The sequence below is a fragment of the Equus quagga genome, chromosome 5 (genome assembly GCF_021613505.1).
Source record: "Equus quagga isolate Etosha38 chromosome 5, UCLA_HA_Equagga_1.0, whole genome shotgun sequence".
In the NCBI taxonomy this organism is placed as follows: domain Eukaryota; kingdom Metazoa; phylum Chordata; class Mammalia; order Perissodactyla; family Equidae; genus Equus; species Equus quagga.
Genome location: NC_060271.1, coordinates 112,288,318 through 112,305,818, shown reverse-complemented (window position 1 = coordinate 112,305,818; position 17,501 = coordinate 112,288,318). Strand labels below are relative to the sequence as shown.

The 17,501-nt window shown below is 37.2% G+C and overlaps 1 protein-coding gene across 1 annotated transcript in view; it reads left to right on the top strand.

Moving 5' to 3' along the window:
- The window catches only part of TTC27 (tetratricopeptide repeat domain 27), a 176,409-nt gene that overhangs the window by 28,452 nt on the left and 130,456 nt on the right, over positions 1-17,501 (top strand). The window contains exons 7-8 of the mRNA XM_046663090.1: positions 1,666-1,799; positions 9,019-9,131. Of these exons, the coding sequence (XP_046519046.1) occupies positions 1,666-1,799; positions 9,019-9,131 (247 nt within the window). The remainder of the gene's footprint in view (positions 1-1,665; positions 1,800-9,018; positions 9,132-17,501) is intronic.

Sequence of the window (17,501 nt, the reverse complement as noted above, 5' to 3'; positions counted from 1 at the left end):
AAATAGCAGCCAGGCAGTCCACAAATGAACTTTTGACCATTTGGTCATGGGTGGGGGCTTCCTAAGCTCCTCTTGATTCCCAAGTTTAGGTTGGCTTTCCTACATGGCCTTTTCTTGTAAATACCCACCTACGGCTTCCATCCTGCTTTTCTTAAGAACAGAAATTTTTGACTGTTGTGTTTAGATGTTTCTTCAATGCCTTACAACACTATCTGGTATGTAGTTGGCACTCAGTAAATATTTGTTGAATGAACAAATAAATCACAGAATTTCTCCTAAAACCTCTGTGTTTCTTCTGAATACCAAATTAGAAACAGTGGTTTCTTTTGATGTATTGCTCTATCCCTAGTGTCTCATAATAAATTGACATTCAATATTGAAGATAGTATGCAAGTCAGACATCAGCATTGATCACACCATTTATACCTGTTGAACCTGGGCTCAGCCTTCCAGCCTATGACTGCTAACCTGTGAATATGGAAATAATTGAACCTATTTGTCCTTTCTGGGCTAGTCTAGATCATCTCTAAGGCCCATTCTTAGCCCACATATTCTATGCTTCTTATTGAGCTAGTCCTGTCAATAAAATCCTTCAGATATGAGTTAAATATGACTTTGTGGCCTGATCTGGGATCTTAGCCATCTTTTATTACATTGTTTGTATGAGGACAATTGTTAAATATCCAGCTTATAACTTTTGGAACAATGACCATGTGTAAGTTGGAGTCCTGTATGTATTTGAAAATATATATAATATAACTTGTGAGGTTAGTTTCAGAGATTATGTTTTGGTCCTAGGACTATTTAAAAAACTAGTATCACAGTACTCTGTATAGTGAGCTTTAACTGTTGGTGTGTTTACTAGCTAGTTCTTCATATTCGTTTCCAAGTTAAGAGGGAAGAACTTGATACAAATGTGGCGCTCACAGATATAAAATGAGAATCAGATTATTATTTTGTTCCGTTCAGCTGTAGCCTTACTATAAAAAAATAAGCAGTATTAGACCATCTCAATAGCTATTTTAGTGTGCCATGTTTAAAAGGTGGATGTATCACTTAGAGCCAGACTCATTCAGGATGAAGTCCAGACTTCTCACACTGGTCTTTGTAATCTGGCTGTTGCCAGAGAATGGGTATTAGAACTTTTGCTTCTCTTAAAGCTATTCTGCAGCAAGTTATTTCAGATACAAAATGAAACAAATTTTGGTGTTACGTGAAGCCAGATAGTGTAATAGAAATACTGTTGGACTTAGAAGCTGAAGACTGGCTTTAAGCTCTGGCTCTGATACAGAGAAACCCTGTGATCTTAGGCAAGTGGCTGCACCTCAGAACCTCTGTTTTTTCATCTGTTATGTGGACATGATAATATTTCTTCTACCTACGACGCTTAATGAGTTACTCTTTTTTGAGGAAGGAAGTAGTTTGAGGCAAAAATAAATACGTGGAATCTAGTGACAGGAATCCTGGGTTTGAGGTCTATCCCCACAGCTAACTGGCTTTATGATTTTATGAGTCATTTTAAAATCATCACTGGGCCTCAGATTTCTCTTATTTGAAATGGAGAAAATACTTTATAAACTCTAAAGCAGTCTGAAAATATTACTGTCTATGATTGTACAGTAGATCTGATTGACAAATCAATAAATATAATTTCATTTTTTTCAGGCGCTTTGGGAAAAAGGACACGGTTCCAGGAAAATTATGTGGCACAACTTATTCTAGATGTAAGAAGAGAGGGAGATGTGTTTTCCAATTGTGAATTCAGTCCAGCCCCTACTCCTCAGGAACATTTAACCAAGGTGGGTAGGATTGTAAGTTATTAACATCCAAGTCTAACAGCTTCTTTAGGTAAGTTTTGTAGAAACACTGCATGAGGTGGGAAGAGGCTTCATTTTGTCCTTTCTTGAGCTTTCTCAAGGTGGCTGGGGGGTTAAAAAAAAAAACAACCCATATTTAAGCCTTTTTCACTGTTAAGTGGAGATAAAATGTTGTTTTTCTTCCTGACTTCAGTAAATATGAGTTAATGATGCAGTTAGTTATGTGTTACCCGCCTTGAAAAAATCCAAATGGCAGACTGAGTAGTGACTAATTTTTCTAGCTGGTACCATATTTGTTGCCTTACTTTTGCCTTCCATGGATATTTTCTAAGATTAAGAGACTTGAAATTTCTTGGGCTTCTTCTAAATATGTAAACAGATGATCAGAATTCCTTTTTACCAGTTTTCTGATCTGTCTTTTGTTACTCTGTCATTACTGGGCTGGTTGCTGTCTTAGTATGTTTTTCCTCAGTTGGCTGATGCGTTCTCTTCTTGTAGCTTAAATTTATGGCTCTTGGTCAGTTTATCTGCTTTTAGGCCTTTCCGTCTGCTTCCGTGGAAGTCATTAGCATTTATATTTCCTTATCCCAGAGACCCCAAACCAACACTTTTGGTTGTCCTTTGGTTGATGTTAGTATCCTTGAAGCCCATGTCTTGCTAACCCTTCATTCCAGGGCCTGCAAACAAATTTACCTTGGGTACATTGAACACTAAAATTCTATCCTGTACTGAAAATAATGCCAAGGCTAGGGTCCATGGATGCTAGCACTCAGGAGTCCCAAGGAAGGCCTTTGATGAGATATTGAATACCTCCTGGGCTTGTTCCGAGTACTTGTTTGCATTTCTGATAACTTCAGAGAGGAACAGCTATTGATTCCAAGAGGAGAAGGAAGGAAGGGAAAGATGTACCCACTCCAGGATAAGACTACAGAGGGTGCAGCCTGTACTTCCTGACCTAGGTAGAACCGTAGCTGAACGAATGTTTGTACTGCTCTGTTGATGCTTGTAGGGAACTGTGTTGATACCTGCTTGCATCCCCCATTTCCTCCTTATATAGACTTGATCCTCCTTCTTAAGCTTTTTGATGTAACCTAAGTCCTTGCCGAAGTCTTAGATTCACTGTCATAAGCCTGATTTTTAGGCCACAGCACCAATGGGAAGAGATTTAATTCTGCAATCCAAGTATATAATTTAGTAATCCATTGTTGCTTATAGTTTAGTAATCCATATGGAGTTCTATTGAGAATTGCCCCCTGTGATGATAAACAGGATATGATGACTATTATGAGGAATGTATGAAAATGATGTACAATTTAATACAGAATTTATTTAATCTTTCAGTATACCTTCAGATAGTCTTAGGGTCTCCATTAATTACTACTTAAAGGTGGGAAGTACAAATTATGTGATGTAGGTATGGATTAGATAGAAACAACTTTATACTCAAGGATGGAAGATAGAATTGTTTAATTAGTTATATATCATATTTCCTTATGTCAGAGACACTATTAGATTATAAAATAAAGCATCTGTTTAATAACCTCTCTTCGGGAAAAAAAGGAGCACTGTTATACCAATTATAGTGATTACAGAATATATCCTGATTAAAAATGTTACAATTTCAAAATGTATATCTGAGAATTGAGGAAATACGGTAATTTTATTGCCAGTGAGGAACGTCATATTTCCCTTTGGGCCTTCCTAGATTTTTAACCTGTTATTAATGGGGAATTACATGGACTAAAGCTATTGGATATCCAAATTTAATAAGTCAACAATTATGAGCAACACCCATGTGGAAATCAAAGACACAGTCTCTGTTCTTTATTGTTCAGTTGTGTGTCGGGGGGAGGGAGAATAAATTAAAACTGTGTATTCACAGAAAACACAAACATACATGCAATCAGCCATCACGGATAGGAAAAATACATTAAATGCTGAATATGGTATGTCCCACATATTGGAGATAAATTATGTGGTAATACTTTTTTTCCATTAAGCACAATACAGCAATTTATTTAGATGCTTAAAATGAATACAAAGGGAGCTAAAGTTCACAGAATTATACATACTACAACAGTATGTCATATATTAGATGGTATGAATGAATGCACCAGGATGGTGTTTAACAAAAGATAAAACTAAATATCCAAGATGCAGCACTGATTGGTTTGCTGCTTATACATAACACTTTCCTACAGGTCTAAAAGGTGTCAAAATTAGTAGCTGCAAACTCAATTCTTGCATGTGATTTTAGCTTAATAGATTTCAGAAAACAGCTCTGCAGTACCAGTTTTTGTTTTTGTCAGCTGTAACATCAAAGATTTTCACGATGGAAAATTCTATAATACAAGAGAGTCCTGATATCTGTCTTATGTGGCTGGCCTCTGTTGCAGGATTGTACAAGGTTATGTGCAAAACCTCAGCCTGTCCAAAAGTCCATCCTAGCGCAGTGTCAGGCTTTTGCTAGGTAAGCTAGATATAGCATTAATTACAGCAAAGGCAACACTGAAAACAGAAACAAATCTATGATGGGTACCCAGGAACAGTATCATAAGTATCACTTGAAGAGGTCTAAAAGATGGTAGCTAATTTCTTGATTCAGTAGAATGTTATGTGGTTCGAGTGGGACTAAAGTAGAACAATATGTTAAACAGAACAGCTAGGTAAGTATGTGCTGTGGCAGACCCATTTTAATTTCAAAGAGAGCCGAATAGGAACCTACAGAATCTTGAGTGAATATCAAAACTGTTTTGATCACCTGGTTGTATCTGGCAAATAATAATGCCCTGCTGCTAGCACTGGCATGTCTCAGATCTTCTGTGGTGAAGGGGAAGGAGCGCCTGGCTGGGAGGAGGAGACTTGGTTCCTGTCCCATCCTTATTGTCTGGCCTGGGTGAGAACCTGGGAAGGATATTATATTCTTAGTTTCCTCATTTATTTTTCCTACATCACACTTTGTTAAAGGATCAGATTAGATTTATAAAAGCACTCTACAAATGTGTTATTAAACACTGGATATTAGTAAGCAGGTTGGTACAACCCCATAAGGATGTAAAAAGGTGAGTTTTGGGGTACTCTAGAGTTGCACTGTCCACTATGGTGACCGTCAGCCGTGTGTGATTGTTAATAAAGTTCGTCCAAATTGAGATATGCTGACGTGTAAAAGACACATCAGATTTCATAGACTGTCTAAGAAGAAAGAATGTATAATATCTAGTTAGTAATTTTCTATTGATAAATGATACAGGGATAATTTTGATGTATTAGGTTAAATAATTTCTTTTTTTCACTTTTTAAAATGTGGCTATTAGAAAATTTAAAATTACATCTGGCTGTGTTTTAAAAATTCTGAAAGGCCTGTGTTGAAAATGGATGGCCACGAGGCTGTGCTGTCCACCTGCCAGCCCTGCCTTCTGAAGGTGCTGCTTCAGGGAGGAAAGGCCACTTGTTCAGTGGAGACTGAACAGCAGCCTGGATCCTGTCTTCCTCCCATCATTAGTTGCTGGAGGTTGCTGTACTCTTTTCTTGAATCCCTGTGGATAGCGCTAGGCTTACAGTTAGGGGGAATTTGAGGATAGACAAGGAAAGCTGTTCCTTTGGGCAGCGATTTGGGCAGAATAACGGCTTACCAGTTAAGACGTTACCAGTTAAGAGGTTGGCCTCTTCTCCACAGGCAGTTTCCAGCATTCTGAAACTGGGGGCTAAGCCTAGCTCCATTTAGCTTCTAAAGTCTTCTTAGTTTTTAGTTATTCTTATTGAATAAGAAAAAGATTTTAAATCAAGTTTTTTGAGGAATAATTTACATAAAATAAAACTCACCTATTTTAAATGAACACTGAGCTTTGACAAACAGATAGACCCATGTAATCACCACTGCAATCAAAATAAAGAGCAATTTCCCTTATGCCAAAAAGTCCACTTTTGCTCTTTTGTGGTCAATCACTTTCCCTACTTCTTTTTTTTTTTTAAAGATTGGCACCTGAGCTAACAACGCTTGTCAGTCTTTTTTTTTTCCCCTACTTTATCTCCCCAAATCCCCCCGGTACATAGTTGTATATCTTAGTTGCAGGTCCTTCTAGTTGTGGCATGTGGGACGCCACCTCAGCGTGGCCTGATGAGCGGTGCCATGTCTATGCCCAGGATCCGAACCGGTGAAACCCTGGGCCCCCGCAGCAGAGTACACGAACTTAACCACTCGGCCACGGGTCTGGCCCCAAACTTCCCCTACTTCTGATCTGCTTTCTGTCAGATTGGAGCTGCTTTTTCTAGAATTTCAAATAAATGGAATCATATAATAATACTCTGTCCGGTTTTTTTTGCTTAGCATGATGTTTTTGAGATTATCCATGGTGTGATACCAGTTATTAGCTCCTGATTATTGCTGAGTATTATTTCATTGTAGGGATAAACCACAGTGTGTTTATCCATTCACCTGTTGGTGGACAGTTGAGCTGTTTCTCGTTTTTGGCTGTAGTGAATAAAGCTGCTTGGAACATGCATGTGTAATTCTCTGTGTGAACATATGTTTTTAATTCTCTTGGGTAAATACCTAGGAATGGAATGACTGAGTTGTGTGGTAAGTATATTTGTAACTTGATGAGAAACTCCCAAACTCCTTCCCAAAGTGGTTGTACTATTTTACATTCCCACCATCAATCTGTGAGAGCGCCAGTTTCTCTGTGTCCTTGCTGATGCTTGGTATTGTCAGTCTTTTTAATTTTTGCCATTCCAGCAAGTGTGTGTATGATGATATCTCATTGTGATTTTATTATTTTTTGATAACTCATTTTTTTAAAAATCAATTTTATGGAAATATAACTTACAGAAAAATTGACCTATTTTATTCGTACAATTTGATGAGATTTGACAAATATATACACTCAACCATTACTGTCAAGATATGTTCCGTTACCCTAGAAAATTCCATCATACCACTTTACAGTTAATCCGCCACTCCTATGGCCCTAAATAATCATTGATCTACTTTCTGTGACTAGAGATAGTATTCCTTTTCTAGAATTTCATGTGAATGAAATCATATAGTATGTACTTTTTTGTATCTGGCCTCTTTTGCTCAGGATGATGTTTTTGAGATTTGTCTATGTGGTTGCTTGCATCAGTACCACCTTTTTATTGCTGGTTAGAATTCCATTGGATGGATGTAGCATAACTTTTTAAAATCTACCTGTTGACAAACATTTGGGTTGTTTCCAGTCTCGGGCTAATATAGATAAAACTGCAGTCAACATTTATATACATGTCTTTGTGTGGACATACGTTTTCATTTCTTGTGGGAAACTACTTAGGAGTGGAATTCATAGCTCATAAGGTAAATGTATGTTAATTTTAAGAAACTGGCAAACTTTTCTGTGGTTGTACCATTTTACATTTCTACCAGCAATATCTGAAAGTTCTAATTGTTCTAGATCCTTGTCAACATTTGCTATTGTCAGTCCTTTTAATTTTATCCATTCTAATGTGTGCGTACTAAGTAGTTCTGATTTTAATTAGTATGTCTCTGTTGATTACTATTATTGAGGATCTTTTTGTGTGCTTATTGGCCATTTGTATATCTTCTTAAGTGTCTGTACAGATCCTTTGTCCATTTTTTAATTGGGTTTATCTTTTTATTATTGAGTTTTAAGAGTTTTCCATGTTCTGAATACAGTCCCTTTTCAGATATTTGTTTTGTGCATATACTCCCTGACTCTGTAGCTTGGCTTTTCATTTTCTTAACTATGTTTCTAAAGAGCAGAAGTTTTAATTTGATGATATCTGATTTATTAAGCTTTTCTCTGGTGGTTCATGTTTTTGTGTCCTAAGTAAGGACTGTATGCCTACCCCAAGGTTGTAAATATTCTCTTCTATGATTTCTTCCAGAAGTACTTTAGTATTAGCTTCTACATTAAGGTCTTTGATCAATTTTGGTTTAATTTTTGTATTTGGTATGAGATAAGGGTAGAGGGTCGTTTTTTTCCCCAAATGGATATCCAGTTGTTCCAACATCATTTATTGAAAAGACTTTCATCTGTTGAATCACCTAGGCACCTTTGTTAAAAATCAATTGACCATATAACATGGGTCTAAAATTTTTTACTCTATTCTATTCCATTCTTCTTCATGTCTGTCTTAATGCCAGTACCACACTTTCTTGGCTTTGTAGTAATTCTTTTTTTTTTTTTTAAAGATTTTATTTTTCCTTTTTCTCCCCAAAGCCCCCTGGTACATAGTTGTGTATTTTTAGTTGTGGGTCCTACCAGTTGTGGCATGTGGGATGCCACCTCAGCATGGCTTGATGAGTGGTGCCATGTCTGTGCCCAGGATTTGAACTGGCAAAAGCCTGGGCTGCCGAAGCGGAGTGCAAGAACTTAACCACTTGGCCACCAGGCCAGCCCTGTAGTAATTCTTTTTTTTTTTTAAAGATTTTATTTTTTTTCCTTTTTCTCCCCAAAGCCCCCCAGTACATAGTTGTATATTCTTCGTTGTGGGTCCTTCTAGTTGTGGCATGTGGGATGCTACCTCAACGTCGTTTGATGAGCAGTGCCATGTCCGCGCCTAGGATTCGAACCAACGAAACAGTGGGCTACTTGCAGCAGAGTGCGCGAGCTTAACCACTCGGCCACGGGGCCAGCCCCCCTGTAGTAATTCTTGAAAGCAAGTACTCTGTCAAGTACTCTAAGTCCTCAGATTTTATTCTTTTTCAGGTTGTTTTGGCTATTGTAGATCCTTGTATTTCCATATAAATTTTAGAATCAGGTTGTCAATTTGGTATTTCTGTCATTAATTAACAACAAATCACTTGTAACATTTCACAACTAATTACACTATACTGTTGAGAGACAGAGTTGGGTGTTGATGTTTTAGAGTAGAATTTAGAGGTAGAGAATAGAATAGTCTGGCTTTGAATCCTGTATCAGTAAAGGGGCTTTTGCATACTAGGCTCAACCAATGATAGCTCTTATTCCCTATTATTGTTATTGTCAGTACATTCCTGAGGTTAGATGGCACATCCTCCATTTCTGCACAGAAATTGTCCCTAGATACGTTTTTCACTAGAAACAGACTGTTGACCATATGTAGGCATTGTATAATCTTAAACAAAAATGCAAGTTATCCCCCTTAGCAATCTATTGCATACCATTTGTTGAATGAATCAAATTTAATTTTTGGTCTAAATATTTTTTTTGTATTCCACCAGAATCTTGAGCTCAATGATGATACTGTTCTGAATGAGATAAAATTAGCAGATTGTGAACAGTTTCAGATGCCTGACCTATGTGCTGAAGAGCTAGCTGTTATCCTTGGGATCTGGTAAGTTAGTGACTTAGTGGGCTACTTTGAACACCTTGCATGTGGTTCTCTTGTGTTGGGGAAATCTTTATTCAAGGAGATCCCAAGAGTTCTAGTTGAATAGGGAATCTTGTAATGCTTATGAAGATCCAGAAGGAATACTTGGGCAGCCGTTTAAAGGGTTAGAGATTAGGAATCCCAGGAATCTCCTGTGAGTTTGTAAACTCATCCTTCTCTTTCCTTCATAAGTAAAATTTCTTTGGTTAGCCGTACCTAGGAACAGAACCTTATGTGTGGTGGAAATAGTTTTTCCTTTTTTTTTTCCGTTTTGAAATAATTTCAAACTTGGAAAAGGTTGCAAGAGCAAGGCGTTGGAAAGAACTTTCGAGAATAATTTTCCAATGGGATGCTCTGTCACCCTTGAATACTTTTGTGTGTGTTTCCAACAAATAAGAGTATTTTTGTACATGGCCACAATACAGCTATCAAAATCAGGAAATTAATATTTATATTTACTATCATTTAATTCTCAGACCCCATTCAAGTTTTGCCAGTTGTGCCAATAATCTCCCTTATAGCAAAGGATCCAGTCTAGAACATATGCATTACATTTCATTGTCATGTCTCTTTACTATCTGTTAATCTGAAATAGTTCCTCATTTTTGCTTGACTTTCATGATCTTGTCACTTTTGAAATTTATAAGCCAGTTATTTTGTAGACGTTCCCTCAATTTGAATTTGTCTGATTTATAAAATTATGATTAGGTTCACATTATGCTTCATTAGCAGGGATATTAGAGAAGGGAAGTTTTGTGGTTCTCATATCCCAGCAGATAGAGCACAATTTTGATTTGTCCCACTACTGCTGGTATTAACTTTGATCCATGATTAAAGTGGTGTCTGCCAGGCTTCTCCAACGTAAAGTTATTCTTTTTTACCTTTGTAATTAACATTTTTTAGGTAGGTACTCTCAGATTATATAAACAGCACATTTCCTGTCTGGAGATTTAGGAATGTTCAAAATAGGATATCTCACAAAGTTACAGTATTGAAACTGAACTAGTAATAGCAATTTAAAAAAGGATGCATTTGGAAAAAAGACTTGTCTTTTAACCAGTAGAACTCATTCTTTTGTGTTTCCCTCATAGCATTTTACCTCCTTTACACTCACGGTAGGTTTTCATTTATGCAAAAGTAGAATTCAGTTCTGCAGTCCCCTTTTGTTTGTTTAAAAGGGAGCATACCTGTAGAGTTCTGTTTATAAATCCAAATCAATTGACCTATCATATTATTTGATTCCAGTGACAGAATTTATGCTTACCACTGAAAAATTACCTGTTTGATTCATAATGATACTTAGTGTTTAAATAATCTAAATAGCATTCATTTACAAGCAATACTATGTGCTAGGAATATCATGTACTTTCACATTATCCCTGATTTATATTCTAGTAACCCTATAGGTTGTTATTTTTCACCATTTTTCAGATGGCAAAACAGAGTTCAAACAACTAAATGAGTTGCTCAGAATAACAAAGCAACAATTAGGGTTTGAATCCAGGTTTTACTGACCCCAAATTCTGAGTTCTCTTTTATGCTGTTTCTTAAAACATTATTTTCATGCATTCATAGTTGTCAATTAATCAGAAAATTAAATCAAGCCAAATATATATATATTTAGGCATTCCTGTCTGTTGAGCTTTAGCTGTACTGAATTAGATTTCACAGTTGAGAGGGGACTAAAAGCCAAGAAGAAAATACTTGTCTTCTAATACTGTTATTTTCCCCAAATAAGATCTTGGTGGAATCTCAATATATAGAACAGTTAAGGTGCTGACTGCATTTCATGGACAATTTACATCTTCATTGTTTGGTAGAAACTACTTGATCATATTCTGAATCTTAGAGCATCTAATACAGTTTATAAACCTCTGGGTTAGAACACCCGTGAAGTGATGATTTGCATGAACTGAGTTACTGTGCGGTTTGTAAACAGTGATTTTGTTATACTGCCTGATATTTGTCTGATCCCCATGGCCACTAAACCCTATGAAGAGGCAACTTGGACATTGTGGCAGGCTGGGTTGGTTTGGAATGGAGACGTAGAGAAGGTAAATTCTTATAATTGATAGATTGGCAAAACACTGGGGCCGGCTTCATTTCCTTCCCTTCTACTGTTGCCCTTCTGTGGCCTCCTGCTTGAGTTTGATTCTACCTGGACTGCACACTGGAACTTGTCCCAGGTCAAGTATACTTCAGTATACTTGATTGCTTTTATGTAAAGTCATTGTGGGAGGGATTAAGTATAGCAGTATATAGCTTAAAATATAGCAGTCCTTCAGTAATTCAGACTGCTGGAGTGGGGAGGATAATTCTTTTTAATTAACAATCTGGGGGTTGGCCTGGTGGTGTAGTGGTTAAGTTCCCATGCTCTACTTTGGTGGCCCAGGGTTCGCGAGTTTGGATCCTGGGTGCAGACCTGCACACTGCTCATCAGGCCATGCTGTGGCGGCCTCCCACCTACAAAAAAATAGAGGAAGATGAGCACAGATGTTAGCTCAGGGACAATCTTCCTCAAGCAAAAAGAGGAAGATTGGCAACAGATGTTAGCTCAGGGCCAAACTTGCTCACCAAAAAAAAAAATTGTCTGATTTTCAGGTATGCATTAATATATGCTAAGCCTAAATCAGTAAATTATGGTCAAAAGTGGTGGCCTGACTCAGTGACTGTGTCACTGATTATTTGTAATGACCCTGTCACATTTCACTTTGTCTGTATGCTTTATACAATGAATTTAGGATTGGAATTTTCTGTGTGAGAGATGAATGTTGATCCATTTTGGATGAGGTTCTTATCATGGAATGACATTTATGCTGTTGTTCACTCATCAGAATCATAGTCTTATAACTGAAAGGATCTTAGGCGTTAATTGGGTCATCTTACTGCCCTGGTACAAAAGTCCTTTGTGCAGTCAAACTAGAAATGTCTGTGTGTGGGTATGTTGTGTATGTTTTAAATGAAGTGATTTCGTAATTCTTTTCTCTTCATTTGCTATTTTTTCTTACCAACAATAAAAATAGTTCATTGAAAAATTATTATATAAACATTTAATGCTCATTATAAACTCCTCTAAAAATATTGAAAATTACAAGGAAGTCCTCCTATTTTGTGGAGTGGTATTTTCTTTTCATTCTTAATATAAGTAATATTTACATACAAAAGAATTTATATAATATATAAATGTAAATTATATAGTTTAATAATAAAGTGAACCCACCACTCAAGAACTAGAAGATTACAAATATCATTAGCACAGTCTCTGTGTTTCTTCCCTGTCTCATCGTCCTGCTCTCCTCAAAAGGTAACCACTAGCTTGAATTTTGTTTGTCATTTTATTGCCTTTTCAAAACATATATTTACTCACATTGGCTTCATTTTGTTTGTCTTTGAGCTTTATAAAAGTGGTATTTTACTATATGTAGTCTTCTGTGATTTTTTTCCCTCTCGTTATTGTGTTTCTGTGATTCGTTCATGTTGTGTAGAGCTGCAGGTTACTTGGCAGTATAGCATTCCGTTGGGTGAATATTTCACAATTTATCAGTCTCCTTTTGGATATTTTTTTTTTTTTTTTTTTAAAGATTTTATTTTTTCCTTTTTCTCCCCAAAGCCCCCCGGTACATAGTTGTGTATTCTTCGTTGTGGGTTCTTCCAGTTGTGGCATGTGGGATGCTGCCTCAGCGTGGTCTGATAAGCAGTGCCATGTCCGCGCCCAGGATTCGAACTAACGAAACACTGGGCCGCCTGCAGCAGAGTGCGCGAACTTAACCACTCGGCCACGGGGCCAGCCCCTGTTGTTTTTTTTTTTTTTTTTTAATTGAGTTATTGATAGGTTACAATCTTGTGAAATTTCAGTTGTACATTAATGTTTGTCAGTCGTGTTGTAGGTGCACCACTTCACCCTTTGTGCCCAGCCCCCACCCCACCTTTCCCCTGGTAGCCACTAAACTGTTCTTAGTCCATAATTTTAAATTCCTCATATGAGTGGAGTCATACACAGATTATCCTTCTCTCGCTGGCTTATTTCACTTATAATTCTCTCAAGGTCCATCCATGTTATTGCAAATGGAATGATTTTGTTCTGTTTTGCAGCTGAGTAGTATTCCATTGTATATATGTACCACATCTTCTTTATCCATTCGTCTGTTGCTGGACACTTAGGTTGCTTCCACGTCTTGGCTATTGTAAACAGTGCTGCAATAAACACTGGGGTGCACAGGACTTTTGGGATTGCTGACTTCAAGCTCTTTGGATAAATACCCAGTAGTGGGATGGCTGGATCGTATGGTAGTTCTATTGTTAGTTTTTTGAGGAATCTCCATACTGTTTTCCATAGTGGCTGCACCAGTTTGCATTCCCACCAGCAGTGTATCAGGGTTCCTTTTTCTCCGCAACCTCTCCAACATTTGTTGCTATTAGTTTTAGATATTTTTGTCATTCTAATGGGTGTAAGGTGATATCTTAGTGTAGTTTTGATTTGCATTTCCCTGATGATCAGCAATGATGAGCATCTTTTCATGTGCCTATTGGCCATCAGTATATCTTCTTTGGAGAAATGTCTGTTCATGTCTCCAGCCCATTTTTTGATTGGGTTGTTTGATGTTTTGTGATTGAGTTGCGAGAGTTCTTTATATATTAAGGATATTAAGCCTTTGTCAGATATATGACTTGCAAATATTTTTTCCCAGTTAGTGGGTTGTTTTTTTGTTTCAATCCTGTTTTCATTTGCCTTGAAGAAGCTCTTTAATCTGATGAAGTCCCATTTGTTTATTCTTTCTATTGTTTCCCTTCTCTGAGAAGGCATGGTGTCTGAAAAGATCCTTTTAATACTGATGTCAAAGAGTGTACTGCCTACGTTTTCTTCCAGAAGGCTTATGGTTTCAGGTCTCACCTTTAGGTCTTTAATCCATTTTGAGTTTATTTTGGTGAATGGTGAAAAAGAATGGTCAATTTTCATTCTTTTACATGTGGCTTTGCAGTTTTCCCAGCACCATTTGTTGAAAAGACTTTCTTTTCTCCATTGTATGCCCTCAGCTCCTTTGTCAAAGATAAGCTGTCCATAGATGTGTGGTTTTATTTCTGGACTTTCAATTCTGTTCCATTGATCTGTGCACCTGTTTTTGTACCAGTACCATGCTGTTTTGATTACTGTAGCTTTGTAGTATGTTTTGAAGTCAGGGATTGTGATGCCTCCCGTTTTGTTCTTTTTTTCTCAGGATTGCTTTAGAAATTCGGGGTCTTTTGTTGCCCCATATGAATTTTAGGATTCTTTGTTCTAATTCTGTAAAGAATGTCATTGAGATTCTGATTGGGATGGCGTTGAATTTGTAGATTGCTTTAGGTAGAACGGACATTTTAACTATGTTTATTCTTCCAATCCATGTACATGGAATGTCTTTCCATCTCCTTATGTCGTCATCCAATTCTCTCAGAAAGGCCTTGTAATTTTCATTATATAGGTCCTTCTCTTCCTTAGTTAAATTTACCCCAAGGTGTTTTATTCTTTTTGTTGCGATTGTGAATGGTATTGTATTCTTGAGTTCTTTTTCTGTTGGTTCATTACTGGAGTATAGAAATGCTACTGATTTATGCAAATTGATTTTATACCCTGCAGACTTTGCTGTAGTTGTTGATTACTTCTAACAGTTTTCCAATGGATTCTTTGGGGTTTTCTATATATAAGATCATGTCGTCTGCAAACAGTGAGAGTTTCACTTCTTCCCTCCCTATTTGGATACCTTTTATTCCTTTTTCTTGCCTGATTGCTCTGGCCAGGACCTCCAGTACTATGTTAAATAAGAGTGGTGATAGAGGGCATCCTTGTCTCATTCCTGTTTTCAGGGGGATGGGGTTCAGTTTTTGCCCATTGAGTATGATGTTGGCTATGGGTTTGTTGTATATGGCCTTTATTATGTTGAGGTAGTTTCCTTCTATGCCCATTTTGTTCAGAGTTTTTATCATAAATGGCTGTTGGATCTTGTCAAATACCTTCTCTGCATCTATTGAGATAATCATGTGTTTTTTATTCCTCAGTTTGTTGATGTGGTATATCACGTTGATTGATTTGCAGATGTTGAACCATCCCTGTGTCCCTGGTATGAATCCCACCTGATCCTGATGTATGATTCTTTTTTTTTTTTTTTTAAAGATTTTATTTTTTTCCTTTTTCTCCCCAAAGCCTCCAGGTACATAGTTGCATATTCTTAGTTGTGGGTCCCTCCAGTTGTGGCATGTGGGACGCTGCCTCAGCGTGGTTTGATGAGCAGTGCCATGTCCGCGCCCAGGATTCGAACCGACGAAACACTGGGCCGCCTGCAGCAGAGCGCGCGAACTTAACCACTTGGCCACGGGGCCAGCTCCCCCTGATGTATGATTCTTTTGATGAATTGCTGAATTCTGGTTGCCAAAATTTTGTTTAGAAGTTTTGCATCTATGTTCATCAGTGATATTGGCCTGTAGTTCTCTTTTTTCGTGGTGTCCTTGTCAGGTTTTGGTATCAGCGTGATGTTGGCCTCATAGAATGTGTTAGGAAGTGTTCCATCTTCCCTAAGTTTTTGGAATAGCTTGAAAAGGATAGGTATTAAATCCTCTCTGAAAGTTTGGTAGAATTCCCCAGGAAAGCCATCTGGTCCTGGGGTTTTATTCTTTGGGATGTTTTTGATTGCTGTTTCAATCTCTTTCCTTGTGATTGGTCTGTTCAAATTGTCTGCCTCTTCTTGAGTGAGCTTTGGGAGATTGTAGGAGTCCAAGAATTTATCCATTTCCTCTAGGTTATCCATTCTGTTGGCATATAGTTTTTTGTAGTATTCTCTTATAATCTGTTGTATTTCTGCAGAGTCTGTTGTTATTTCTCCTCGCTCATTTCTGATTTTGTTTATTTGAGCTTTCTCCCTTTTTTTCTTTGTAAGTCTGGCTAGTGGTTTGTCAATTTTATTTATCTTCTCAAAAAACCAGCTCTTTGTCTCATTGATCCTTTCTACTGCCTTTTTCGTTTCAATAGTATTTACTTTTGCTCTGATTTTTATTATTTCTCTCCTTCTGCTGACTTTGGGCTTCATTTGTTCTTTTTTCTCTAGTTCAGTTAGGTGTGCTTTAAGGTTGCTTATTTGGGATTTTTCTTGTTTGTTAAGATGTGCCTGTATTGCGATGAATTTTCCTCTTAATACAGCTTTTGCTGTATCCCATATGAGTTGGTATGGCGTGCTATCATTTTCATTTGTTTCCAGGTATTTTTTTATTTCTACTTTAATTTCTTCAATGATCCATTGCTTGTTCAGTAGTGTGTTGTTTAGTCTCCACATCTTTGTGCCTGTCTCAGCTTTCTTCTTGTAATTAATTTCTAGCCTTATAGCACTATGATCTGAGAAGATGCTTGTTATTATTTCAATTTTTTTAAATTTGTAGAGGCTTGCCTTGTTTCCCAACATATGGTCTATCCTAGAGAATGTTCCATGTGCACTTGAGAAGAATGTGTATTCAGCTCTTTCAGGGTGGAGTGATCTATATATGTCTATTAAGTCTAATTGTTTTAGTTTTTCATTTAGCTCCACTATTTCCTTGTTGATTTTCTGTCTGGATGATCTGTCCATTGATGTGAGTGGGGTGTTGAGGGCCCTACTATTATTGTCTTGTTTTTAACATCTTCCTTTAGGTCTGTTAATAGTTGCTTTATGAATCTTGGTGCTCCTGTGTTGGGTGCATAGATATTTATAAGTGTTATTTCTTCTTGATGAAGTGTCCCTTTGATCATTATATATTGTCCCTCTGTGTCTCTCTTTACCTGTCTTATTTTGAAATCCACTTGGTCTGATATGAGAATTGCAACACCTGCCTTTTTTTCCTTGCTATTTGCTTGAAGTATTGTCCTCCACCCCTTCATCCTGAGTCTGTGTTTGTCCTTGGGGCTGAGGTGTGTTTCCTGGAGGCAACAAATTGTTGGATCACGTTCTTTAATCCATTTTGCCACTCTGTGTCTTTTTATTGGAGAGTTCAATCCGTTCACATTGAGAGTGATTATTGATGCATGTGGACTTAGTGCTGTTAATCTGTCACTCATTATCTTGTTTTCCTGTGTTTCTTTTCCTGTTTGCTTTAGACTACCCATTTAATACTGCAATTTCTTATGCTGGGTTTCTTAGATTGTTCCTTATTTATGATTTGTGACTCTGTTCTGTACTTTATTTTAGTGTCTACCTTGAAGTTTGTATTTAGAATCTTGTGTATAATATAGTCTATTCTCTGGTGGTCTCTTACTTACTTGACCAATACTGATTTAGACCCTTTGCTCTTCCCCTCCTAAATAATTATTTTCATTTCTTATTCCAACTCGTCTTA